A 26,925-nucleotide genomic window follows, 5' to 3' on the forward strand; every position below is an offset into this window, starting at 1 on the left:
GTAGTTTACCAGCCCAAGGAACGACCTCAGTTGTGACACATTTTCCGGTGCTGGAGCCTTGACTACTGCCTCAATCTTTTCAGGTGACTTATGTAACCCCTCTTCATTGATGACGTGACCACAATACGAGATCTGCTTCTGGAAAAACTCGCACTTGTGGCGATTAGCTCGTAGCCCATATTCCTTTAATCTGGTGAGCACCTTCTCCAAGTTGGCGAGGTGATCACTGTCATTTTCGCCCGTGACCAGGATGTCGTCCAAATAACACTGGGTCCCTGGAATCCCTTGCAGGACTTGATCCATCGCCCTTTGCCAAATAGCCGGAGCCGATGCTACCCCGAACACCAGCCGGTTGTATTGATAGACACCTTTATGAGTGTTGATCATGAGGTATTGTTTCGAGGCTTCTTCTACCTCCATTTGCAAGTACGCTTGGGCTAGATCAATTTTGGTGAAGCGTTTACCTCCAGATAGCGAGGCGAAAATATCCTCAATTCGTGGAAGCGGATATTCTACCGTGTGAAGGACTGGGTTCACTGTCACCTTAAAATCCCCACAGATGCGGACCTTCTTTGGTTCCCCAGGCGTATTACTCAACGACCTCTTCATTACAGGAACGATGGGTGTAGCCCACTCACTCCAGTCTACTTTGGGCAGTACTCCTGAACGTTCCAACCCTTCCAGCTCTGCTTTGACGGCTGGTCTGATCGCATAAGGCACTGGTCTGGCCTTAAGAAGCTTTGGGCTTGCATTTTCCTCTATTTTAATCATTGCTGTTATGCCTTTTAGTGTTCCTAGTCCCTCCTGGAACTCTTCTTTTGCATCAGTTAGCATTTTTGACAGTCGTCCAAGTGTTACGTCATCATCCTTTTTGGCCTCAACCTTCAGTGCCTGTATGGAATGCCAATCTAATTGTATCTTCCGGATCCATTCACGTCCTAGCAGTGGTGGTCCTCCATCTGGCAATGCATATAAGTCCATTTTAGGTATTTCCTGGCCTTTGTATATCACTTTCACCCTTATTTTTCCTTTGGGGTAGACTTTTTGCCCCGTGTACGTCTTCAAGACAATCTCTGTAGCTTTCAAGGGTATATGTGAAAATAGCCGCTTGTAGTCCCTTTGGTTTATGACTGTTAGGGCTGATCCTGTGTCCAATTCCATTTTCACTTGGACTCCGTCTATCTTGAGTGTAACCCAGATAGTCTGGTGATCCTCCATTTTGGTTACCTTATGTCGTTTCAGACAACCCAGCTCCTTGCTTCTGGAGTCTGTGTCACTTTTCTGTTCGTCTGAACTACTGTCCATCACCTTGTGTACCTTTTTGTACTTCTCCTGTGGAGATTTCTTGCTGTTGGTTTTCTTCCCAAACCTGCAGACTCTTGCTATGTGTCCTGCTTTTCCACACTGTCTGCACACTTGGTCCTTGAACCAACAATCCTTCTGGTCGTGTGTTGTTCTGCCGCAGCGATAACACTTCCCTGTTCCGTATGACATTTCATTGGTGCCATATTCTTGCGGTCTCCGTTGCATCTCTGCAGCGCCCCTTGCGGCTGCTTCGTGTGATGCTGCCATACTGAAAGCCTTGTCCAGCGTAAGATCCTTTTCTGATAGAAGCCGTTTCTGGGTTCCTTCACTTTGCAGCCCACACACAAACTTGTCCCTTAACGTATCTGCTAGTCCCACTCCAAACTGGCAGTGTTTCGATAGCTTGCGCAGTTCCGTTAAGTACTCAGCATTGCTTTCGTCTTTGTGTTGGTTCCTTTTATGGAACTTAAATCGTTCTGCTATCAGCAGCGGTGTGGGGTTTAAGTGGTCCTGTAGGATTTCTACTATGCTTTTGAAATGCTTATTCACAGACTTCTCTGGGGTTATTAGGTTTCGCAGTAACCCATAAGTTTTTGCACCCATGGAATTTAACAAAACCAGTGCTTTCCTAGCATCTGGCACTTCATTCGCCCTGCAGTACACCTCAATACGTTCCACATATGTCGCCCAATCTTCGACTTCATTGTCGAACGTAGAGATACTGCCACTCTTCGGCATCCCTGGGTGTGATTTAACTGTCAAAAATGGCGTCTCCCGCGCTCTTTCTTCTTCTCCGCTGGCACAAAATGGCGTCTCCCGCGCTCTTCCTTCTTCTCCGCGGCTCAATGGCGTCTCCCGTGCTCTCCCTTCTTCTGCCCATGGACACTGTTCAGCTCTTGAGCCCTGGCTGTGCTCTGCGCGTTTTTTTTTTTCTGTGCGCCTTTCCCATTTCCGCCGCTCGGTCCTGAACCCGGCTGTTGCTTTACCCTCTCTCTCCGTTTTGTTTTTCCTCGACGCCGCTCAGTTTTCAACCCCCAGCTGCGCCCTGTGCGCTTCACCCTCTCTCTTACCCCGTCGACGCTGCTCGGCTTTCTCTCCGCCGTCGGTCGGCTCCAGCCGCCGCTGTCCGGGAAGGGTCTGCGCTGTACCTGTCGTCAGTCTGTTGCTGATCGTCGTGGCTGGGGAACCAAGCCCGGCTCTCCACAGCCTCCCCTGCGATGTTCACTCTCTGCCGGACGACTGGGCGGTTGCTCGTGGTCGACGCCCATGTTTCTGGCCTCGACTTTCTTCCACTGCCCTCCCGGAGCGAATCCTCGAAGGGAAATGCAGAGTTGCAGGTAGATTCGAATCGACACTCGTCGCCACTGTTAGATCCGTGATTCTTTAAAGAGGATGTTTCCCCAAGAACTACACGGAGGCTGTAACTTAACAATCAACAGGTGTTTACTGGAGTAGTGTAGTCTCAAGACTGAAGTACAGAAGACTGCTCCGGTTTTATATACAGGTGTGGTCACTGCCAGTACTACAGTATACAGGAGCTGTAAAACAGTTCTCTCTTAAAGGTACATACACAACACTCCCTATCTCTGTAACCTTCTCCAGCCCCTACAACCCTCCCTACCTCTGTAACCTCCTCCAGCCCTACAACTCTCCCTATCTCTGTAACCTCCTCCAGCCCCTTCAACCCTCCCTATCTCTGTAACCACCTCCAGCCCCTACAAACCTCCCTATCTCTGTAACCTCCTCCAGTCCTACAACCCTCTCTATCTCTGTAACCTCCTCCAGCCCCCTACAACCCTCTCTATCTCTGTAACCTCCTCCAGCCCCTACAACCCTCCCTATCTCTGTAACCTTCTCCAGCCCCTACAACCCTCCCTACCTCTGTAACCTCCTCCAGCCCAACAACTCTCCCTATCTCTGTAACCTCCTCCAGCCCCTTCAACCCTCCCTATCTCTGTAACCTCCTCCAGCCCCTACAACTCTCCCTATCTCTGTAACCTGCTCCAGCCCAACAACTCTCCCTATCTCTGTAACCTCCTCCAGCCCCTTCAACCCTCCCTATCTCTGTAACCTCCTCCAGCCCCTACAACTCTCCCTACCTCTGTAACCTCCTCCAGCCCCTTCAACCCTCCCTATCTCTGTAACCTCCTCCAGCCCTACAACTCTCGCGATCTCTGTAACCTCCTCCAGCCCCTTCAAACCTCCCTATCTCTGTAACCTCCTCCAGCCCCCTACAACCCTCTCTATCTCTGTAACCTCCTCCAGCCCCTACAATCCTCCCTATCTCAGTAACCTCCTCCAGTCCCCTACAAACCTCCCTATCTCTGTCACCTCCTCCAGCCCCATACAACCTTCCTTTCTCTGTAACCTCCTCCAGCCCCTTCAACCCTCCCTATCTCTGTAACCTCCTCCAGCCCCTACAACTCTCCCTATCTCTGTAACCTCCTCCAGCCCTACAACTCTCCCTATCTCTGTAACCTCCTCCAGCCCATACAACCCTCCCTATCTCTGTAACCTCCTCCAGCCCCTTCAACCCTCCCTATCTCTGTAACCTCCTCCAGCCCTACAACTCTCGCGATCTCTGTAACCTCCTCCAGCCTCTACAACCCTCCCTATCTCTGTAACCTCCTCCAGCCCCGACAAACCTCCCTATCTCTGTAACCTCCTCCAGCCCCCTACAACCCTCTCTATCTCTGTAACCTCCTCCAGCCCCGACAATCCGCCCTATCTCTGTAACCTCCTCCAGTCCCCTACAAACCTCCCTATCTCTGTAACCTCCTCCAGCCCCTACAACCCTGCCTATCTCTGTAACCTCCTCCAGCCCCTACAACCCTGCCTATCTCTGTAACCTCCACCAGCCCCTACAACCCTCCCTATCTCTGAAACCCCCTCCAGCCCCTACACCCCTCCCTATCTCTGTAACCTCCTCCAGCCCCTTCAACCTTCCCTATCTCTGTAACCTCCTCCAGCCCTACAACTCTCCCTACCTCTGTAACCTCCTCCAGTCCCCTACAAACCTCCCTATCTCTGTAACCTCCTCCAGCCCCTACAACTCTCCCTATCTCTGTAACCTCCTCCAGCACATACAACTCTCCCTATCTCTGTGACCTCCTCCAGCCCTACAACCCTCCCTATCACTGTAACCTCGTCCAATCTCTAAAATCCTCCCTATCTCTGTAACCTCCTCCAGCCCCCACAACTATTCCTATCTCTGTAACCTCCTCCAGCCCCTACAACTCTCCCTATCACTGTAACCTCCTCCCTGGCCCTCAGCCCTCCCTATCTCTATAACCTCCTCAAGCCCTACAGCCCTCCGTATCTCTGTAACCTCCTACCGCCCTACAGCCCTCCCTATCTCTGTAACCACCTCCAGCTCCTACAGCCCTCCCTATCTCTGTAACCACCTCCAGCTCCTACAACCCTCCCTATCTCTGTGACCTCCTCCAGCTCCTAAAATCCTCCCTATCTCTGTAACCTCCTCCAGCCCATACAACCCTCTATATCTCTGTAACCTCCTCCAGCCCTACAACCCTCCCTATCTCTGTAACCTCCTCCAGCCCTACAACCCTCCCTATCTCTGTAACTTCCTCCAGCCCTACAACTCTCCCTATCTCTGTAACCTCCTCCAGCCCTACAACCCTCCCTATCTCTGTAACCGCCTCCAGCCCTACAACCCTCCCTATCTCTGTAACCTCCTCCAGCCCCTACAAACCTCCCTATCTCTGTAGCCTCCTCCAGTCCCTTCAACCCTCCCTATCTCTGTAACCTCCACCAGCCCCTACAATCCTCCCTATCTCTGTAACCCCCTTGAGCCCCTACACCCCTCCCTATCTCTGTAACCTCCTCCAGCCCCTTCAACCCTCCCTATCTCTGTAACCTCCTCCAGCCCTACAACCCTCCCTATCTCTGTAACCTCCTCCAGCCCTACAACCCTCCCTATCTCTGTAACCTCCTCCAGCCCTACAACCCTCCCTATCTCTGTAACCTCCTCCAGCCCTACAACCCTCCCTATCTCTGTAACCTCCTCCAGCCCCTACAACCCTCCCTATCTCTGTAACCTCCTCCAGCCCTACAACCCTCCCTATCTCTATAACCTCCTCCAGCCCCTATAACCCGCCCTATCTCTGTAACCTCCTCCAGCTCTACAACCCTCCCTATCTCTGTAACCTCCTCCAGCCCTACAACCCTCCCTGTTAAGTCTGTGTGTTATAGTGAGAATTACTACACAGACCACAAGAGTAAATTCAACAGGTCTTTACTGGTTGGAGGTCGGACTATACTGAATACAATATTATTACACTGTGCTTATATACCGGTGTGGTCACCACCGGTATTACGTATACAGCAGCCAAAGAAAGTAATACCTTTCTTAAGGTGGACCAGGCTTAAGTTCTCTTAAGGTGGAACAGGTTACATACACCACAATCCTCCCTTTTTAGCTTAACAGTCATATCCCCAAATAAACATAACATATATACATATATAACTTCAGGTATAACAGTTCAAAGGTTCAGTCTCTCAGGAGGCTTTCTGATTCGGCTTGGATAACGCCTTTCAGTGGTCTCTGATTCTTGTTGTTGAGGTGCCTCCTCTAGTTGGTTGCCAATGTATTGGGTGTCATCATCATCAAGTACATTCTCGGCCAAGGTAGATGCTTTAGGTTCATGAACGTCTTCCACAGCTGTCTCTGTCACAACCATGGGTTCGACCCTTGCTCTCGACTCTACCAGTTGATCCGCATGACGCCTTATCACATTATGACCAATATCTACGGTGTACATCAGAGGTCCTTGTCTGGCCCGGATTGTTCCGGACTGCCATTTTTCGTTTCCGTAGCCCCTTGCCATCACTGGTTGTCCTACGTCAAAAGTTCGAGTGGTCTTGCTGTTAATATGCCGAAACTGTTTGTTTTCCACTTCCCTCTGCACATTTGATTTTAACAAGTCCAACTTGGACCGCAACCTCCTGTTATAAAACATCATAGCAGGACTTTGGTTAGTCACGGCATGATTGGCGTTTCTATATGGCATCAGGAACTTATCGACCTTGTGTTGCAGCGGAATCTGATCATCATTCATGGCCTTTATTGCCTTTTTGAATGTCTGGACAAATCTTTCAGCCAACCCGTTTGTCGCCGGATGATATGGGGCAGAGGTATAATGTTTAACTCCATTCTTCTTTAGGAATTGTTGGAATTCTTCCGATACAAACTGTGGTCCGTTGTCCGAACAGATCTGTTCTGGCAATCCGTTCCTTGCGAATATTGTTCTTAACACCGCAATTGTCTTTTCTGAAGTAGTGGTATTCATCTTGATGACTTCTGGCCATTTGGAATGTGCGTCCACCGCGATTAGGAACATGGAGTCCATGAATGGACCAGCAAAGTCAATGTGTACGCGTTGCCATGGGGCTGAAGGCCATTCCCATGGGTGTAGCGGTGCTATCGGAGGTGCATTTTGCACTTTTTGACACCCAGCGCAGCTTTTTGTTAACTCCTCAATCTGTTGGTCAATACCCGGCCACCATACGTAAGCCCTAGCAAGACTTTTCATTTTAACTCCCCCCAGATGACCTTCATGTAGTTCTTTTAAAACTCTTTCCCTTAACTTGGGAGGAATAATCACTCTTGTCCCGTACATCAAAGTACCATGGCAGATGGACAGCTGGTCTCGCCTTGTCGAGAATGCCGGTAACAGAGGATCACCCCGTGTTGGCCATCCTTTCACTGTCACCTCGTAGACTCTGGACAGTGTCGGGTCGTTCCTGGTTTCTCTTTCAATACTTGCATTGGTGACAGGTAAACACTCGATAATGGTCGAATGAAATAACTTAACAGGGTCAATTTTCATCGTGTCTTCATCTTCAGGTAGTGGCAGGCGCGACAGGCCATCAGCATTGCCATGCTGTTTCGTACCTTTGAATTCTATCTGATATTGATGTGCCCCTAAGAAAAGAGACCATCTCTGGAGACGCTGTGCTGTCATCACCGAAACACCCTTCTTAGGGTTAAAAATGGACACCAACGGTTGATGGTCTGTCAGAAGTGTAAATTTTTGGCCCTGTAGGTAATGATTAAACTTCTTCACTCCCCATACAAGGCTAAGGGCCTCCCTATCGATCTGCGCATAGTTGCGCTCAGCGGAGGTCAATGATCTGGATGCAAACGCGACTGGCCTTTCCGTGCCATTTGGCAACTTGTGTGAGAGTACTGCCCCAATACCATATGGAGAAGCATCACAAGCCAACCGAATAGGCAGTGTCGGGTTGAAGTGAGCCAACACTTCCTCTGAGGTGATCAATTCTTTGCTTTTGCGAAATGCCTTCTTACAGTTTTCGCCCCAGTCCCATGGTACCCCTTTCTGTAAAAGAGCGTTCAACAGATGCAGTACCGTGGATAGATTTGGCAGAAATTTATGGTAATAGTTAATTAATCCTAGAAACGACTTCAACTGAGAGACATTCTCCGGAGCGGGAGCCTTTACAACTGCCTCTATCTTGTCAGGAGACTTATGAAGCCCCTCCCGGTCAATGACATGACCACAGTACGAGATCCGCTTCTGGAAGAACTCACATTTCTGCCGATTTACTCTAAGTCCATACTCTTTCAGTCTGTTGAGCACCAGTTCCAAGTTAGTGAGATGTTGTTCATCACCATCACCTGTGATCAGAATGTCGTCCAGGTAACATTGTGTGCCTGGAATTCCCTGTAATACCTGCTCCATGGCCCTCTGCCAAATTGCTGGAGCCGATGCCACTCCAAAAACCAGCCTATTGTACCGGTACAACCCTCGATGCGTGTTGATCTTGAGGTATTGGCGTGACTCTTCTTCAACCTCCATCTGCAAGTACGCCTGCGCCAGGTCTATCTTGGTGAAGTGTTTCCCGCCAGACAGTGAAGCGAAAATATCCTCAATCCGTGGAAGCGGATACTGCACCGTGTGAAGCACCGGATTAACGGTGATTTTGAAATCTCCAGAGATGCGAACCTTCCCTGGATCTCCTGGCTTATTGTTCGCAGGACGTTTCATAACGGGAACAATGGGTGTAGCCCACTCACTCCAATCTACTTTAGACAGTACCCCTGAACGTTCTAGTGCTTCCAGCTCCGCTTCAACCGCAGGTCGTATTGCATAGGGTACCGGTCTGGCTTTAATAAATTTTGGTTGTGCATGTTCATCAATCTTGATGTTTGCCGTAATTCCTCTCAGTGTTCCCAGTCCCGGCTGGAACACCTCTTTAGCCTCATCCAATATTCTGGACAATCGTTTAGGTTTGACAGCTGTTCCCCCGGAATCTACCGTTAGTGCTTTCAAGGAGTGCCAGTCCATATTCATTTTCCTAATCCACTCCCATCCTAGTAGTGGTGGACCTCCTTCAGGTAGCACATATAAGTCCATTACTTGGCTTCCTTCACCCTTGTGGACCACTTCTACCTCTATTTTTCCGATGGGGTACACTCTTTGCCCCGTGTACGTTTTCAATATAATCTCCGTATCCTGTAAGGGAATATGTTGGAATAACCTTCTGTAATCTTTCTTATTCATGACCGTCAATGCTGATCCAGTGTCCAATTCCATTTTTACTTGGACTCCTGCTATCTTAAGAGTGACCCAAATTGTCTGGAGGTCTGTATCCTTACCAACGTTGTGTATTCTTAAGCTATCCAGTTCATTACTGCTAGCGTCTGAATCTGACTTCTGTTCGGTCAAACTGTTCTTTGTCACCTTGTGTACCTTTGCATATTTTCCTTGCGGTGACTTTTTGTTGCTGGTCTTCTTTCCTGACTGGCATACTTTAGCTATGTGGCCAAGCCTGCCACACGTTCTGCATTCTTGGTTTTTAAACCAACACTGGTTCTGATCGTGCGTTGTCTTTCCACAACGATAACATTTGACAGAACTTAAACCCAATTTGTTTGTACCGAGTTCCGGTGGCCGTAGCTGCATTACTGCCGTGCCTCTCGCTGCGGCCTCGTGTGCTGCTGCCATAGTGACCACCTTCTCGAGAGACAGCTCATTCTCCTCGAGCAGTCGCCTTTGTGTATCCTGTTTAAATAAACCACACACAAATCTATCTCGAAGTGCCTCTGTCAGTCCCGTTCCAAACTGACAATATTTTGCTAGCTTACGCAATTCCATCAAATATTCAGCATTGCTTTCATTTTGCAGCTGTCTTCTATCGTAAAATTTAAATCGTTCCGCTAGCATCAGCGGCGTGGGGTTAAGATGATTTTTTAGGACAGTAACAATCTGTTCGAACGTCTTATCCGCCGGTTCATCTGGTGATAACAGGTGTTTCAATTGCCCGTATGTCTTCGCACCCATTAAGTTTAGTAATGTTAGTGCTTTATCTGCATCAGGAATTTTATTTGCCTTACAATAGTTTTGTATGCGTTCTGCATACATAGCCCAGTCTTCTATATCACTGTCGAAGGCATTAATGTTCCCATGTTTAGGCATCGTAGCAATTTATCGTATTTTTAATGTTATCCAAGATGGCGGCTTCCCGCTCTTGTCGACGTCCTCCGCCCACAAAATGGCGGTTTTCCCGCGCTTGGCGGTCTTCACCCGTCCCCCCCGACGCTGTCTCCGCTTCACCGCGGCTCTCGTGCCTTCAGTTTCCCCAGACGCTGCGCCTTTAGCCCGAATGCAGCCCTTATCTCCGGTCGCGATCGACGTCCTGCGCTGCGCCTCTCGCTCGAAAGCGGCCCGGCCCTTATCTCTGGTCGCGATCGACCTCACCGCCCTTATTCCTCCGTCTTCCCAGCCCCGTCTGTACAGCCAACGTGGTTGACTTTCTGTCGCGTCGCTGCCCGGCTTACCCACCACGAGGTAGTAGAAGAAGCTGACAGTCGCTGATGGAGGCTTCGAGGTCAGGATGTCTTCTGCACTCCGGTTGCTCGATGCCTGCCACTCGACGTGTCTTCCCGTAAGTGATGAGGGTGGAAACCTCTCTTCGACGTCCTGTCTGTGGACGAAGTCGCCGTGGAAATTACTGCAGCAGGGTAAGAATCGGACTCGTCGCCACTGTTAAGTCTGTGTGTTATAGTGAGAATTACTACACAGACCACAAGGGTAAATTCAACAGGTCTTTACTGGTTGGAGGTCGGACTATACTGAATACAATATTATTACACTGTGCTTATATACCGGTGTGGTCACCACCGGTATTACGTATACAGCAGCCAAAGAAAGTAGTACCTTTCTTAAGGTGGACCAGGCTTAAGTTCTCTTAAGGTGGAACAGGTTACATACACCACACTCCCTATCTCTGTAACCTCCTCCAGCCCTACAACCCTCCCTATCTCTGTAACCTCCTCCAGCCCTACAACCCTCCCTATCTCTGTAACCTCCTCCAGCCCCTACAACCCTCCCTATCTCTGTAACCTCCTCCAGCCCTACAACCCTCCCTATCTCTATAACCTCCTCCAGCCCCTACAACCCTCCCTATCTCTGTAACCTCCTCCAGCCCTACAACCCTCCCTATCTCTGTAACCTCCTCCAGCCCCCGACAACCCTCCCTATCTCTGTAACCTCCTCCAGCCCCCGACAACCCTCCCTATCTCTGTGACCTCCTCCAGCCCCTACAACCCTCCCTATATCTGTACTCTGTAACCTCCTCCAGCCCTACAACCCTCCGAGATCTCTGTGCTCCTCCAATTCTGGCTTCTTGTGCATCCCCCAGATTTTCCATCGTTCCAACATTGGCGGCCGTGGCTTCAGCTGCCGAGGCCCCGAGCTCTGGAATTCCCTCCCTAAACCTCTCCACCTCTCTCCTCCTCCTTTAAGACGCTCCTTAAAACCGACTTGTTTGACCAAGCTTTTGGTCACCTGTCCTAATATCTCCTCCTGTGGCTCGGTGTCAAATTTTGTTTGACAACGTTCCTGTGAAGCGCGTTGGGACGTTTTACTACGTTAAAGGCGCTATATAAATGCACGTTGTTGTTGTTTTATTGACCCCCTCCCCTTCCCTCCCACCCCGCCTTTTCCTGTCTACCCCTCCTGCCAGCCTCTTCGTGTCTTCCTGAGGTTTCCCCTCCTGCTCCTCCGGGAGAGGGCAGGCCCGATGTTGAGCCTGTTCCATCACTCTAGCTCCTCCGGGACAGGGTAGGCCCGAGTTGGAGTCTGGACAATCACTCTTGCCCCTCTCGGACAGGGTAGGCCCGAAGTGGAGCCTGGAGGATCGCTTCTGCTCCTCCAGGAATGAGCAGGCCTGAGGTGCGGCCTACACCAACACTCTAACTCCTCTGACAGGAGGGTAGGCCCGAGTTGAAGCCTGGATGAGCAATCCTGCTCATCCAGGTCAGAATAGGCCCAAGGTGCAGCTTGGACCATCGCTCCTGCTCCTCCGGGCAAAGGTAGGCCCGAGGCGGAGCCTGAACAATCAGTCCTGCGCCTCGAGGAATGAGGAAGCCTGAGGTGAGGCCTAAACTCATCACTCCTGCCCCTCTGGGACAGGCTAGGTCTGAAGTGGCGCCTGTACGATCACTCCTATTGCTTTGGGAGAGGGTAGGCCCGAGATGGGGCCTGGACATTCACTCCTGCTCCAATGGGACAGGGTAGGCCTGAGGTGGGGCCTGCACCATCACTTCTTCTCCTCTGACGTCCCCAGGCCTCCCACCTAAGTCTGAACCTGAGCGCTTTGAACATAAGAACATAAGAAATAGGAGCAGGAGTCGGCCATTTGGCCCTTCGAGCCTGCTCCGCCATTCAATATGGCTGATCATCCACCTCATCTCCACTTTCCTGCACTATCCCCATATCCCTTGATTCCCTTAATATCCAAAAATCTATCGACCTCGGTCTTGAATATACTCAATGACTGAGCCTCCACAGCCCTCTGTGGTAGAGAATTCCAAAGATTCACCACCCTCTGAGTGAAGAAATTTCCCCTCATCTCAGTCCTTAATGGCCGACCCCTTATTCTGAGACTGTGACCCCTGGTTCTACACTCCCCAGCCAGGGAAACATAGAAACATAGAAACATAGAAGATAGGAGCAGGAGTCGGCCATTTGGCCCTTCGAGCCTGCTCCACCATTCAATGAGATCATGGCTGATCATCCAAATTCAGTACCCTGTCCCTGCCTTCTCCCCATATCCCTTGATCCCTTTAGCCTTAAGAAATATATCCAACTCTTTCTTGAATATATTTAATGAACTGGCCTCCACCGTCCTCTGTGGCAGAGAATTCCACAGGTTCACCACTCTCTGGGTGAAGAAATTCCTCCTCATTTCAGTCCTAAATGGCTTACCCCTTATCCTTAGACTATGACCCCTGGTTCTGGACTCCCCGGCCATCAGAAACATCCTTCCTGCATCTAGTCTGTCCAGGCCTGACAGAATTTTATAGGTTTCGATGAGATCCCCTCTCAATCTTCTAAACTCTAGTGAGTATAAGCCCAATCGACACAATCTCTCCTCATACGTCATTCCTGCCATCCCAGGTATCAGCCTGGTGAATCTTCGCTGCTCTCCTTCCATGGCAAGAACATCCTTCCTCAGGTAAGGCGACCAAAACTGCACACAATACTCAAGGTGCAGTCTCACCAAGGCCCTGTACAACTGCAGCAAGACATCCTTGTTCCTATACTCGAACCCTCTTGCTACGAAGGCCAACATACCATTTGCCTTCTTAACCGCCTGCTGCACCTGCATGCTTACCTTCAGCGACTGGTGTACAAGAACACCCAGGTCTCTTCTCTACATCCTTCCTGCATCTACCCTGTCGAGCCCTGTAAGAATGTTGTATGTTTCAATGAGATCACCTCACATTCTTCTAAACTCTAGAGAATATAGGCCTAGTCTACTCAATCGCTCGCCATAGGACAATCCCCCCCATCCCAGGAATCAGCCTGGTGAACCTTCGTTGCACTCCCTCTATGGTAAGGATATCCTTCCTTAGGTAAGGAGACCAAAACCGTACACAATACTCCAGGTGTGGTCTCCCCAGGGCCCTATATAATTACAGTAAGACGCCTTCACTCTTATACTCAAATCCTCTTGTAATAAAGGCCAACATACCATTTGCTTTCCTAATTGCTTGCTGTACATGCATGTTAACTTTCAGTGATTCGTGTACAAGGACACCCAGGTCCCTCTGAACACCAGCATTTCCCAATCTCTCACCAATTAAAAAATACTCTGATTTTCTATTTTTCCCACCAAAGTGGATAACTTCACATTTCTCCACATTATATTCCATTTGCCATGTTCTTGCCCACTCACTTAGCCTGTCTATATCCCCCTTGAAGCCTCCTTGCATCCTCCTCACAACTTACATTCCCACCCAGCATTGTATCATCAGCAAACTTGGATATATTACATTTGGTCCCCTCATCCAAATCATTGATGTAGATTGTGAATAGCTGAGGCCCAAGCACTGATCCTTGCGGGACCCCACTAGTTACAGCCTGCCAACCCGAAAATGACCCGTTTATTCCTACTCTCTGTTTTCTGCCTGTTAACCAATCCTCAATCCATGCTAGTATATTACCCCCAATCCCATTAGCCCTGATTTTGTTTAATAACCTCTTGTGGGGCACCTTATTGACTGACTTCTGAAAATCCAAATACACCACATCCACTGGTTCTCCCTTATCTATTCTACTCGTTACAACCTCAAAAAACAGATTTGTCAAACACGATTTCCCTTTCATAAATCCATGTTTACTCTGCCCAATCCTATTATTATTTTCTAAGTGCCCTGTTACAATGTCCTTAATAATAGATTCTAGCATTTTTCCTACTACTGATGTCAGGCTAACTGGTCTGTAATTCCCTGTTTTCCCCCTCTCCCTCCTTTCTTAAATAGTGGGGTTACATTTGGTAATAAGCTGAGGGGAGTGGGTGGCAGACACGAATGCTGGGAACAGTTACGAACCCTTTTCTCACTCCTCCTTCTCTCTCTCTCTCAGAAGTGGTGGAAGCGGAGACATTCAGGGCAAAAATTCGGTTGGTTTGCGCCTCCGGTTGGGGGGGGGGGGTGGGGGTGGGGGCGCTAGGAACTTAGTGCCCGAGCGCGGTGATTTTAGCGGCGCTCGCGAATTTGACCAGTCATTTTCGTGGTGGTGCTAAACACTACCGCCACGATCTCCCGCGCCCGCGGATCGTGACATCAGTCGAGCGTGCAATGTCCCCGGTAGATATTGAGTGGTGCCCCCTGCCTTAGTGCCTGCCGCTAGGAATGACAGGTAGAGGGGAACGTTTTCAAATCGGGAAGGGGCTGGGGGAGCGCTATTCAAAGGCGGGCACCTCCTGCCTTTTCTTGTCGGCAACATTTTTGGTTTCAACGCTGTCCTAAGGAGTTTTGTCCTTCAGCACCACTCTTGAGGTTCCTAAGCGCCGAGCTCTTTCACCTGGGCCCATCCATTAGTGCTTCCAACGCAATCGCTTTCGAGGTCTCTCCAGGCCGAGATTCAAGGCTGCAAAGAGCAGGGAGTGGCTGGCCAGCAAGATGGCCGCTTCCTCTTTAAGAACTTGACGGCGCCAGTCTGTCTGGCTTCCATGGTAATGGGCACCGCCTGAGCTTCGCCAGCGCTCTGAGGTAGCGCCTCGCTCCCCGACGTTAGCGCCTTAAGAGAGGTGTGTAGCGCTTGAGTTAGCGCTCAAATCACCTCCAGGAGGGGGCGACAGAGGCCAATTTTGCAGTCGGAGGCGATAATTAGCGCCGGGCGCTAAACTTTGCGCCCGGCCGATATGCGCGCCCCCAAAATGGGTGATACCGAATTTTTCACCCTCAATGTTTACAAGGGGAGACTGAATAGGCACTTGAGGAAAATAAACTTGCAGGGCTACGGGGATATAGCGGGGGAGTGGGACTGACTGGATTGCTCTACAGAGAGCCGGCACGGACTCGATGGGCTGAATGGCCTCCTTCTGTGCCGTTATGACTCTATGGGGGAGAAATTGGGTATCGTCCCGTTTGGGGCGTGATTATCGGCTGGGCACAAAGTTCAGCGCCTGGCGCTAATTATCGCTTCCGACTGCAAACGTAGCTTCTATCGCCCCTGGAGGTGATTGGAGCGCTAAATCAGGCGCTTCACACCTGTCTTAAGGCGCAAAGGCCGAGGAGCGAGGCGCTACCTCAGAGCGCTGGCGAAGCTCGTGTGATGTCAGTCGTCAATGGAACACAGACACACTGGCGCCGGCCACTTCTTAAAGGGGAGGGTCGATCTTGCGCGCCATCCACACCCTGCTCATTGCAGCCTTGAATCTCGGCCTGCAGAGACCTGTACATCAAATCTGCTGGAAAGAACAAGGGAGAGGCCCAGGGAAAGAGCTCAGACTGCAGCCCCCATTGTCTCCTCGAAATCGATGCAAGGAAGATCAAATCAGAAAGAACCTGCAAAGTGCTGCTCAGTACCCAAAACTCCTCAACACAGCTTTGAATCTCTCCAGAAGACTCTCTCTCTCTCTCAGAATGAGTGGAGCAAAACTCCAGTATGATTTGGACAGGTTGGATGATTGGGCAGAAGCATGGCAAATGCAGTATAATGTGGATCAATGCGAGGTTATCCACTTCGGTGGCAAAAACAGGAAGGCAGATTATTATCTGAACGGCAATAGATTGGGAGAAGGGGAAGTGCAACGAGACCTGGGTGTCCTTGTGCACCAGTCGCTGAAGGTAAGCATGCAGGTGCAGCAGGCGGTTAAGAAGGCAAATGGTATGTTGGCCTTCGTAGCGAGAGGGTTCGAGTACAGGAACAAGGATGTCTTGCTGCAGTTGTACAGGGCCTTGGTGAGACCACACCATGAGTATTGTGTGCAGTTTTGGTCGCCTTATCTGAGGAAGGATGTTCTTGCCATGGAGGGAGTGCAGCGAAGATTCACCAGACTGATACCTGGGATGACAGGAATGATGTATGAGGAGAGTTTGGACCGATTAGGCTTATATTTGCTAGAGTTTACAAGAATGAGAGGGAATCTCATTGAAACTAATAAAATTCTAACAGGACTAGACAGACTGGATGCAGGAAGGATGTTCCCGATGGCGGGGGAGTCCAGAACCAGGGGCCACAGTCTAAGGATAAGGGGTAAGCCATTTAGGACTGAGATGAGGAGGAATTTCTTCACCCAGAGAGTGGTGAACCTGTGGAATTCTCTACCACAGAAGGCAGTTGAGGCCAATTCATTAAATATATTCAAGAAGGAGTTGTATATATTTCTTAAGGCTAAAGGGATCAAGGGATATGGGGAGAAGGCAGGGACAGGGTACTGAATTTGGATGATCAGCCATGATCTCATTAAATGGTGGAGCAGGCTCGAGGGGCCGAATGGCCTACTCCTGCTCCTATCTTCTATGTTTCTATGCTTCTATGTAAAAACGTCGGCGACAAAAAAAGGCAGGAAGCGGCCTCCTTTAAATAGCGCTCCCCCAGTCCCTTCCCGAGTGCAAAACGCTCCCCTCAACCTGTCGTTGCTAGCGGCAGGCGGTAAGGCAGGGGGTGCCACTCAATACCCGGTCCGGTGCGTTGCATGCTCGACTGGCATCACGATCTGCGGACGCAGGAGATCGTGGCGGTCGTGTTTAGTGCCGCCGCAAAATGTCTGGTAAATTTCGCGAGCGGCGCAAACATCGCCGCGCCCGGGCGCAAGTTGCTTTGCGGTCCCATTAGCGCCCGCTTAAGGCACTAACGGGAGGCGCAAACCATTCAAATTTTTCCGCCCTATGACTCTATGATTCTCCCACGGCGCAGTTCTCAGAATCGGACTGTGCCCGCAGGGCGCTGGAGCAGCTGCACGGCTTTGAACTGGCGGGGCGGCCGCTGAAGGTGGGGCCGGTGTCGGACCGGGCCGAGCAGGATGCCGGGATCTCACTCATGGACAACGAGGAGACGGATCGATCGGGAATCAGCCTGGGACCCACGGGCAGGCTGCAGCTCATGGCTCGCTTAGCAGAAGGTAAGATCTGGAGCCGTCCGGGATCGAATCGAGGTTTTCGGGGAGTTTATATATAGAATAACAGATACCCGGGAGGGAGTTACAGGCTGGAATCTAATCGAGGGGTTCGGGGGGTTTATATATAGAATAACAGATACCCGGGAGTGAGTTACAGGCTGGAATCTAATCGGGGGGTTCGGGGGGTTTATATACAGAATAACAGATACCCGGGAGTGAGTTACAGGCTGGAATCTAATCGAGGGGTTCGGGGGGTTTATATATAGAATAACAGATACCCGGGAGGGAGTTACAGGCTGGAATCTAATCGAGGGGTTCGGGGGGTTTATATATAGAATAACAGATACCCGGGAGTGAGTTACAGGCTGGAATCTAATCGGGGGGTTCGGGGGGTTTATATACAGAATAACAGATACCCGGGAGTGAGTTACAGGCTGGAATCTAATCGAGGGGTTCGGGGGGTTTATATATAGAATAACAGATAGCCGGGAGTGAGTTACAGGCTGGAATCTAATCGGGGGGTTCGGGGGGTTTATATATAAAATAACAGATACCCGGGAGTGAGTTACAGGCTGGAATCTAATCGAGGGGTTCGGGGGGTTTATATATAGAATAACAAATACCCGGGAGTGAGTTACAGGCTGGAATCTAATCGAGGGGTTCAGTGGGTTTATATATAAAATAATAGATACCCAGGAGTGAGTTACAGGCTGGAATCTGATCGGGGGGGGGGGTTCCGGGGGGTTTATATATAGAATAACAGATACCCGGGAGTGAGTTACAGGCTGGAATCTAATCGAGGGGTTCGGGGGGTTTATATATAGAATAACACATATCTGGGAGTGAGTTACAGGCTGGAATCTAATCAAGGGATTTTTGGGGTTTTTATATAGAATAACAGATACCCGGGAGTGAGTTACAGGCTGGAATCTAATCAAGGGTTTCAGGGTGTTTATATATAGAATAACAGATACCCGGGAGTGAGTTACAGGCGGGAATCTAATCGAGGGTTTCGGGGGGTTTATATGTAGAATAACAGATACCCAGGAGTGAGTTACAGGCTGGAATCTAATCGAGGGGTTCAGGGGGTTTATATATAGAATAACAGATACCCAGGAGTGTGTTACAGGCTGGAATCTAATCGAGGGGTTCGGAGGGTTTATATATAGAATAACTGATACCCAGGAGTTTGATACAGGCTGGAATCTAATCGAGAGGTTCGGGGGTTTATATATAGAATAACAGATACCCAGGAGTGTGATACAGGCTGGAATCTAATCGAGGGGTTCGGGGGGTTTATATATAGAATAATAGATACCCGGGAGTGAGTTACAGGCTGGAATCTAATCGAGGGGTTTGGGGGTTGATATATAGAATAACAGATACCCGGGAGTGAGTTACAGGCTGGAATCTAATCGAGCGGTTCAGGGGGTTTATATATAGAATAACAGATACCCGGGAGTGAGTTCTGGAATCTAATCGAGGGGTTCGGGGGGTTTATATATAGAATAACAGATACCCATCAGTGAGTTACAGGCTGGAATCTAATCGAGGGGTTCGGGGGGTTTATATATAGGATAACAGATACCCGGGAGTGAGTTACACGCTGGAATCTAATCGAGGGGTTCGGGGGGTTTATATATAGAATAACAGATACCCGGGAGTGAGTTACAGGCTGGAATCTAATCGAGGGGTTTGGGGGGTTTATTTATAGAATAACAGATACCCGGGAGTGAGTTACAGGCTGGAATCTAATCGAGGGGTTCGGGGGGTTTATATATAGAATAACAGATACCCGGGAGTGAGTTACAGGCTGGAATCTAATCGAGGGGTTCGGGGGGTTTATATATAGAATAACAGATACCCGGGAGTGAGTTACAGGCTGGAATCTAATCGAGGGGTTCGGGGGATTTATATATAGAATAACAGATACCTGGGAGTGAGTTACAGGCTGGAATCTAATCGAGGGGTTCGGGGGGTTTATATATAGAATAACAGATACCCGGGAGTGAGTTACAGGCTGGAATCTAATCGAGGGGTTCGGGGGGTTTATATATAGAATAACATATACCCGGGAGTGAGTTACAGGCTGGAATCTAATCGAGGGGTTCGGGGGGTTTATATATAGAATAACAGATACCCGGGAGTGAGTTACAGGCTGGAATCTAATCGAGGGGTTCGGGGGTTTATATATAGAATAACAGCTACCCGGGAGTGAGTTACAGGCTGGAGTCTAATCGAGGGGCTCGGGGGGGTTTATATATAAAATAACAGATACCCGGGAGTGAGTTACAGGCTGGAATCTAATCGAGGGGTTTGGGGTGGTTTATACAGAGAATTGCACTCGGTGCTCTCAATTGCAAGTCGAACGCCGAAGGTCAGTAACAGGCCGATCCGGATCAGCTCTGTTCTTCTTTCTGCAGGTTCGGGGATCGAGATTCCTGCGGTGACCCAGGCCGCACTGCAGCTGAACAGAGTCTTCCCATTTGGGATACTGATGCCTGCCATCTCGGGTAAGAGAATCTGGGGGGGAAGGGCCAGAGATGGGAGGTGTTGAGAGCAAGCGGTATGTTAGCCTTCATAGCGAGAGGATTCGAGTACAGGAACAAGGATGTCTTGCTGCAATTGTACAGGGCCTTGGTGAGACCACACCTTGAGTATTGTGTGCAGTTTTGGTCGCCTTATCTGAGGAAGGATGTTCTTGCCATGGAGGGAGTGCAGCGAAGATTTACCAGACTGATACCTGGGATGGCAGGAATGACGTATGAGGAGAGATTGGGTCGATTGGGCATGTACTCGCTGGAGTTTAGAAGAATGAGAGGGGATCTCCTTGAAACTTATAAAATTCTAACAGGACTAGACAGACTAGATGCAGGAAGGATGTTCCCAATGGTCGGGGAGACCAGAACCAGGGGTCACAGTCTAAGGATAAGGGGTAAGCCATTTAGGACACAGAGGAGGAGGAACTTCTTCACCGAGAGAGTGGTGAACCTGTGGAATTCTCTACCACAGAAGGCAGTAGAGGCCAATTCATTAAATATATTCAAGAAGGAGTTAGATATATTTCTTGAGGCTAAAGGGAGCAAAGGATATGGGGAGAAAGCAGGGACAGGGTACTGAATTTGGATGGTCAGCCATGATCGCATTAAATGGTGGAACATGCCCGAGGGGCCGAATGGCCTACTCCTGCTCCTAGCTTCTATGTTTCTATGAAGTGGGTGGATTGGCCCCGAGGCCTCCAGCACGCTCAGAGCGAGCTTCCTCTGGGCTCGTCTCGCTCTAGCGAACGTGGCCGTGCCCGCGGTTTGGGTGCGGGGTGAGTTAGGGGAGGGGCTGTGGTGGCCGAGGAGGGAGGGATGTGGGGGCCTGAGAGAGAGAGGGGGTGGAATGAAGGAGGTCTATTGAGCATTAGGAACAGGACTAGGCCCATTCAGCCTCCATCGAGCCTGTTACCACAGGAACAAGACTAGGCCCATTCAGCCTCCCTTGAGCCTGTTACCATAGGAACAGGAGTAGGCCCATTCAACCCTTCGCGCCTGTTACCATAGGACCGGGAGTAGACCCATTCATCCTCCCTTGAGCCCGTTACCATAGGAACAGGAGTAGGCCCACTCAACCCCTCGAGCCTGTTACCATAGGAACAGGACTAGGCCCATTCAGCCTCCCTCGAGCCTGTTGGCACAGGAACAGAAGTAGCCCCATTCAACCCCTCGAGCCTGTTACCATAGCAACAGTAGTAGGCCTATTCAGCCCATCGAACCTGTTAGCATAGGAACAGGAGGAAGCCCATTCAGTCTCCCTTGAGCCTGTTACCATAGGAACAGGAGTAGGCCCATTCAGCCCCTCGAGCCTGTTACCATAGCAACAGCAGTGGGCCCATTCAGTCCCTCGAGCCTGTTACCATAGGAATAGGAGTAGGCCCATTCAGCCCCTCGAGCCTGTTACCTTAGGAACTGGAGTAGGCCCATTCAGCTCCTCGAGCCTGTTACTATATGAACAGGAGTAGGCCCATTCAGCCCCACTCAAGCCTGTTACTATATTAACAGGAGTCAGCCCATTCAGCCCAACTCGAGACGGTTACTATACGAACAGGAGTAGGCCCATTCAGCCCCTCGAGCCTGTTACTATATGAACAGGAGTAGGCCCATTCAGCCCCACTCAAGCCTGTTACTATATTAAAAGGAGTCAGCCCATTCAGCCCAACTCGAGACGGTTACTATACGAACAGGAGTAGGCCCATTCAGCCCCTCGAGCCTATTACTATATGAACAGGAATAGGCCCATTCAGCCCCTCGAGCCTATTACTATATGAACAGGAGTAGGCCCATTCAGCCCCACTCAAGCCTGTTACTATATTAACAGGAGTCAGCCCATTCAGCCCAACTCGAGACGGTTACTAAAAGACAGCCATCCGTGGCTAAGTAAAGAAATTAAGGATAGTATTCGACTAAAAACAAGGGCATATAAGGTAGCTAAATCTAGTGGGAGGATCGAGGATTGGGAAAACTTTAAAAGACAACAAAAAATAACAAAAAGATTGATTAAGAAAGGGAAGATAGATTATGAAAGTAAATTAGCAAAAAATATAAAAACAGATAGTAAGAGTTTTTATAGTTACATAAAAAGAAAAAGGGTGGCTAAAGTAAATGTTGGTCCCTTAGAGGATGAGACCGGGAAATTAATGGTGGGAAATATGAAGATGGCAAAAACACTGAATGAATATTTTGTATCTGTCTTTACAGTAGAAGACACTAAGAATATCCCAACACTGGACAAACAGGGGGCTATGGGGGGGAGGAGCTAAACACGATCAAAATCACTAAGGTAGTGGTACTCGGTAAAATAATGGGACTCAAGGCGGATAAATCACCTGGACCTGATGGCTTACATCCTAGGGTCTTGAGGGAAGTGGCGGTAGGGATTGTGGATGCATTGGTAATAATTTTCCAAAACTCCCTGGACTCAGCAAAGGTCCCGGCAGACTGGAAAACTGCTAATGTAACACCCTTATTTAAAAAGGGCAGTAGACAGAAGGCTGGAAACTATAGACCGGTTAGCCTAACATCTGTGGTAGGTAAAATATTGGAGTCCATTATTTAGGAGACAGTAACAGGACATTTGGATAATCATAATTTAATAGGACAAAGTCAGCATGGTTTTATGAAGGGGAAGTCATGTTTGACAAATTTGCTGGAGTTCTTTGAGGAAGTAACATATAGGGTGGATAAAGGGGAACCAGTGGACATAGTGTATTTAGACTTCCAAAAGGCATTTGACAAGGTGCCACACAAAAGATTATTGCTTAAGATAAAAAATCACGGGATTGGGGGTAATATTCTGGCATGGATAGAGGATTGGCTATCTAACAGAAGGCAGAGAGTTGGGATAAATGGTTCATTCTCGGACTGGCAATCAGTAACTAGTGGTGTTCCATAGGGGTCAGTGCTGGGTCCCCAAGTCTTTACAATCTATATTAACGATTTGGAGGAGGGGACCGAGTGTAACATATCAAAGTTTGCAGATGATACTAAGATGGGAGGGAAAGTAGTGAGTGAGGAGGACATAAAAAACCTGCAAGGGGACATAGACAGGCTAAGTAAGTGGGCAGAGATTTGGCAGATGGAATACAATACTGGAAAGTGTGAGGTTATGCACTTTGGCAGGAAAAATCGTAGAGCAAGTTATTATCTTAATGGCAAGAAACTGGAAAGTACTGAAGTACAAAGGGATCTGGGGGTCCTGGTGCACGAAACTCAAAAGGTTAGTATGCAGGTGCAGCAAGTGATTAAGAAGGCCAATGGAATGTTGGCTTTCGTTGCTAGGGGGATAGAATATAAAAATAGGGAGGTATTGCTTCAGTTGTACAAGGTATTGGTGAGACCGCACCTGGAATACTGCATACAGTTTTGGCGTCCATACTTAAGAAAAGACATACTTGCTCTCGAGTCAGTACAAAGAAGGTTCACTCGGTTAATCCCAGGGATGAGGGGATGGACATATGAGGAGAGGTTGAGTAGATTGGGACTCTACTCATTGGAGTTCAGAAGAATGAGAGGCGATCTTATTGAAACATATAAGATTGTGAAGGGGTTGGATCGGGTGGATGCGGGGAGGATGTTCCCGATGATGGGTGAAACTAGAACTAGGGGGCATAGTCTTAGAATAAGGGGCTGCTCTTTCAAAACTGAGATGAGGAGGAACTACTTCACTCAGAGGGTGGTAGGTCCATGGAATATGCTGCCCCAAAAAGCTGTAGAAGCTATATCATTAAATAAATTTAAAACAGAAATAGACAGTTTCCTAGAAGTAAAGGGAATTAAGGGTTACGGGGAGCGGGCAGGAATTTGGACATGAGTCTAGGTTCGGATCGGTCATGGCCCTGTGGGTAGCGGAGCGGGCCCAGGGGCCGTGTAGCCTGATCCTGCTGCTATTTCGTGTGTCTAATTCTGTTAGATTCAGAAGATCGTTCTGTAACAGTAGATTGGCGGTTAGGATCAGATCAGCCATGATCTTATTGAATGGCGGAGCAGGCTCGAGGGGCCGATTGGCCTACTCCTGCTCCTATTTCTTATGTTCTTATGTTCTTATACGAACAGGAGTAGGCCCATTCAGCCCCTCGAGCCTATTACTATATGAACAGGAGTAGGCCCATTCAGCCCCACTCAAGCCTGTTACTATATTAACAGGAGTCAGCCCATTCAGCCCAACTCGAGACGGTTACTATAGTAGGCCCATTCAGCCCCTCGAGCCTATTACTATATGAAAAGGAGGAGGTCCATTCAGCCTCCCTCGAGCCTGTTACCTTAGGAACAGGACTAGTCCCATTGAACCTCCCTCGAGCCTGTTACCATAGGAACAGGACTGACCCATTCAACCTCCCTCGAGCCTATTACCATAGGAACAGGAGTAGGCCCATTCAGCCTCCCTCGAGTCTGTTACCACAGGAACAGGAGTAGCCATAGAAACATAGAAGATAGGAGCAGGAGTCAGCCATTCGGCCCCTCGAGCCTGTTACCACAGGAACAGGACTAAGCCTGTTCCCACAGGAAAAGGAGGCCCATTCAGCACCCGCCTTGAACCTGTTACATAGGAACAGGAGGAGGCCCATTCAGCCCCTTGAACCTGTTACATAGGAACAGGAGGAGGCCCATTCAGCCCCTTGAGGCTGTTACATAGGAACAGGAGGAGGCCCATTCAGCCCCTTGAGGCTGTTACATAGGAACAGGAGGGGGCCCATTCAGCCCCTTGAGGCTGTTACCACAGGAACAGGAGGAGGCCCATTCAGCCCCTTGAGGCTGTTACCACAGGAACAGGAGGAGGCCCATTCAACCCCGCGAGCCTGTTACCATAGGAACAGCAGTAGGCCCATTCAGCCCTCAAGCCTGTTACCATAGGAACAGGAGTAGGCCCATTCAGCCCTCAAGCCTGTTACCATAGGAACAGGAGTAGGCCCATTCAGCCCCTCGAGGCTATTACCATAGAAACAGGAGGAGGCTCATTCAGTCCCTCAAGCCTGTTACCATAGTGTGGAGATGCCGGTGTTGGACTGGCGTGACAAATGTAAGAAGTCACACAACACCAGGTTATAGTCCAACAGTTTTATTTGGAATCACAAGCTTTCGGAGCGCTGCTCCTTCATCAGGTGAAGTGGAGAGATGCATATAGACACAGATTATATAGTCAGAGAATAATGCCAAATGATTACAGGTAATCTTTCTAACTGCCATTTATCACACCTCGGCAGAGCGATAATCACAGCAATCAAAGGTGTGAATGGTGTCCAAACAGGTCCGTCTGGAAAACATTACATCAAAGAACAATAAGGTGGGGTCAGAAGGGGTAAAATGTTGCAGATGCTGGGGTCTGTATGAAAAACAAAAAACCAGACAAAAAACATTTTCTTTGCTGGAAATCACAGCAGGTCTGGCCGCATCTGTGTAGAGAGAACAAGCCAACGACGACTCGAGTCTGGATGACCCTACATCAGGTGGGGTTACATGTAGCGTGACATGAACCCAAGATCCCGGTTGAGGCCGTCCTCATGAGTGCGGAACTTGGCTATCAGTTTCTGCTCTACGATTTTGCGTTGTCGTGTGTCTCGAAGGCCGCCTTGGAGAATGCTTACCCATAGATCGGAGGCTGAATGTCCTTGACTGCTGAAGTGTTCCCCGACTGGGAGGGAACACTCCTGCCTGGTGATTGTTGCACGGTGTCCGTTCATCCGTTGTCGCAGTGTCTGCATGGTCTCACCGATGTACCATGCTCCGGGGCATCCTTTCCTGCAACGTATGAGGTAGACAACGTTGGCCGAGTCACATGAGTATGTACCATGTACCTGGTGGGTGGTGTCCTCACGCCTGATGATGGTATCTGTGTTGATGATCTGGCATGTCTTGCAGAGGTTGCTGTGGCAGGGTTGTGTGGTGTCGTGGTCGCTGTTCTCCTGAAAGCTGGGTAATTTGCTGCGAACGATGGTCTGTTTGAGGTTAGGCGGCTGTTTGAAGGCGAGTAGTGGAGGCGTGGGGATGGCCTTAGCGAGGTGTTCGTCATCATCGATGACATGTTGAAGGCTGCGAAGAACATGGCATAGTTTCTCCGCTCCGGGGAAGTACTGGACAACGAAGGGTAATCTGTTGGTTGTGTCCCGTGTTTGTCTTCTGAGGAGGTCTATGCGATTTTTTGCTGTGGCCCGTCGGAACTGTCGATCGATGAGTCGAGCATCATATCCCGTTCTTACGAGGGCGTCTTCAGCGTCTGTATGTGTCCATCGTGTTCCTCGTCATCTGAGCAGATCCCGTGTATTCACAGGGCTTGTCCTTAGGGGATGGCTTCTTTAACGTGGTTAGGGTGGAAGCTGGAGAGGTGGAGCATCCTGAGGTTGTCCGTGGGCTTGCGGTAGAGTGAAGTGCTGAGGTGTCCATCTTTGATGGAGATTCGTGTGTCCAAGAATTAAACCGATTCTGAGGAGTAGTCCATGGTGAGTTTGATGGTGGGATGGAACTTGTTGATGTTATCGTGTAGTCTTTTCAGTGATTCTTCGCCGTGGGTCCATAGGAAGAAAATGTCGTCGATGTATCTGGTGTATAGCGTTGGTTGGAGGTCCTGTGCAGCGAAGAAGTCTTGCTCGAACTTGTGCATGAATATGTTGGCATATTGGGGTGCGAATTTGGTCCCCATGGCTGTTCCATGTGTTTGGGTAAAGAACTGGTTGTCGAAGGTGAAGACATTGTGGTCAAGGATGAAGCGGATGAGTTGTAGGATGGCGTCTGGAGATTGGCTGTTGTTGGTGTTGAGTACTGAGGCTGTCGCAGTGATGCTGTCATCGTGGGGGATACTGGTGTAGCGTGCCGAGACGTCCATTGTGGCGAGGAGTGCTCCTGGTTCAACTAGTCCGTGGGTGCTGAGTTTCTGTAGAAGTCTGTAGTGTCACGACAGAAGCTGGGGGTTTCCCTGTACGATGGGTTTCAGGATGCCCTCGACGTATCCAGAGAGGTCCTCACACAGGGTTCCGTTGCCTGATACGATAGGACGTCCGGGTGTGTTGGCTTTGTGTATCTTTGGGAGGCAGTAGAAGTCTCCCACGCGGGGAGTACGTGGGATGAGAGCATGTAGGATGCTTTGAAGGTCTGGATCGAAGGTCTTGATCAGTTTGTTGAGTTGGCGGGTGTGTTCTTTGGTCGGATCTGCGGGTGACTGTCTGTAGTGTTCCTGGTTGTCCAGTTG

The 26,925-nt window shown here is 49.6% G+C and overlaps 1 protein-coding gene across 1 annotated transcript in view; it reads left to right on the top strand.

The window, feature by feature from the left end:
* The window catches only part of LOC147118175 (RNA-binding protein 39-like), a 105,399-nt gene extending 85,640 nt beyond the window's left edge, over positions 1 to 19,759 (top strand). Inside the window, exons 8-9 of the mRNA XM_085983671.1 lie at positions 17,001 to 17,205; positions 19,626 to 19,759. Of these exons, the coding sequence (XP_085839797.1) occupies positions 17,001 to 17,205; positions 19,626 to 19,759 (339 nt within the window). The remainder of the gene's footprint in view (positions 1 to 17,000; positions 17,206 to 19,625) is intronic.
* The last annotated feature ends 7,166 nt before the right edge of the window (positions 19,760 to 26,925 follow it).

The sequence above is a fragment of the Somniosus microcephalus genome, chromosome 4 (assembly GCF_052327205.1).
Source record: "Somniosus microcephalus isolate GS21.2 chromosome 4, FLI_Smic_1.0, whole genome shotgun sequence".
Taxonomy (NCBI): domain Eukaryota; kingdom Metazoa; phylum Chordata; class Chondrichthyes; order Squaliformes; family Somniosidae; genus Somniosus; species Somniosus microcephalus.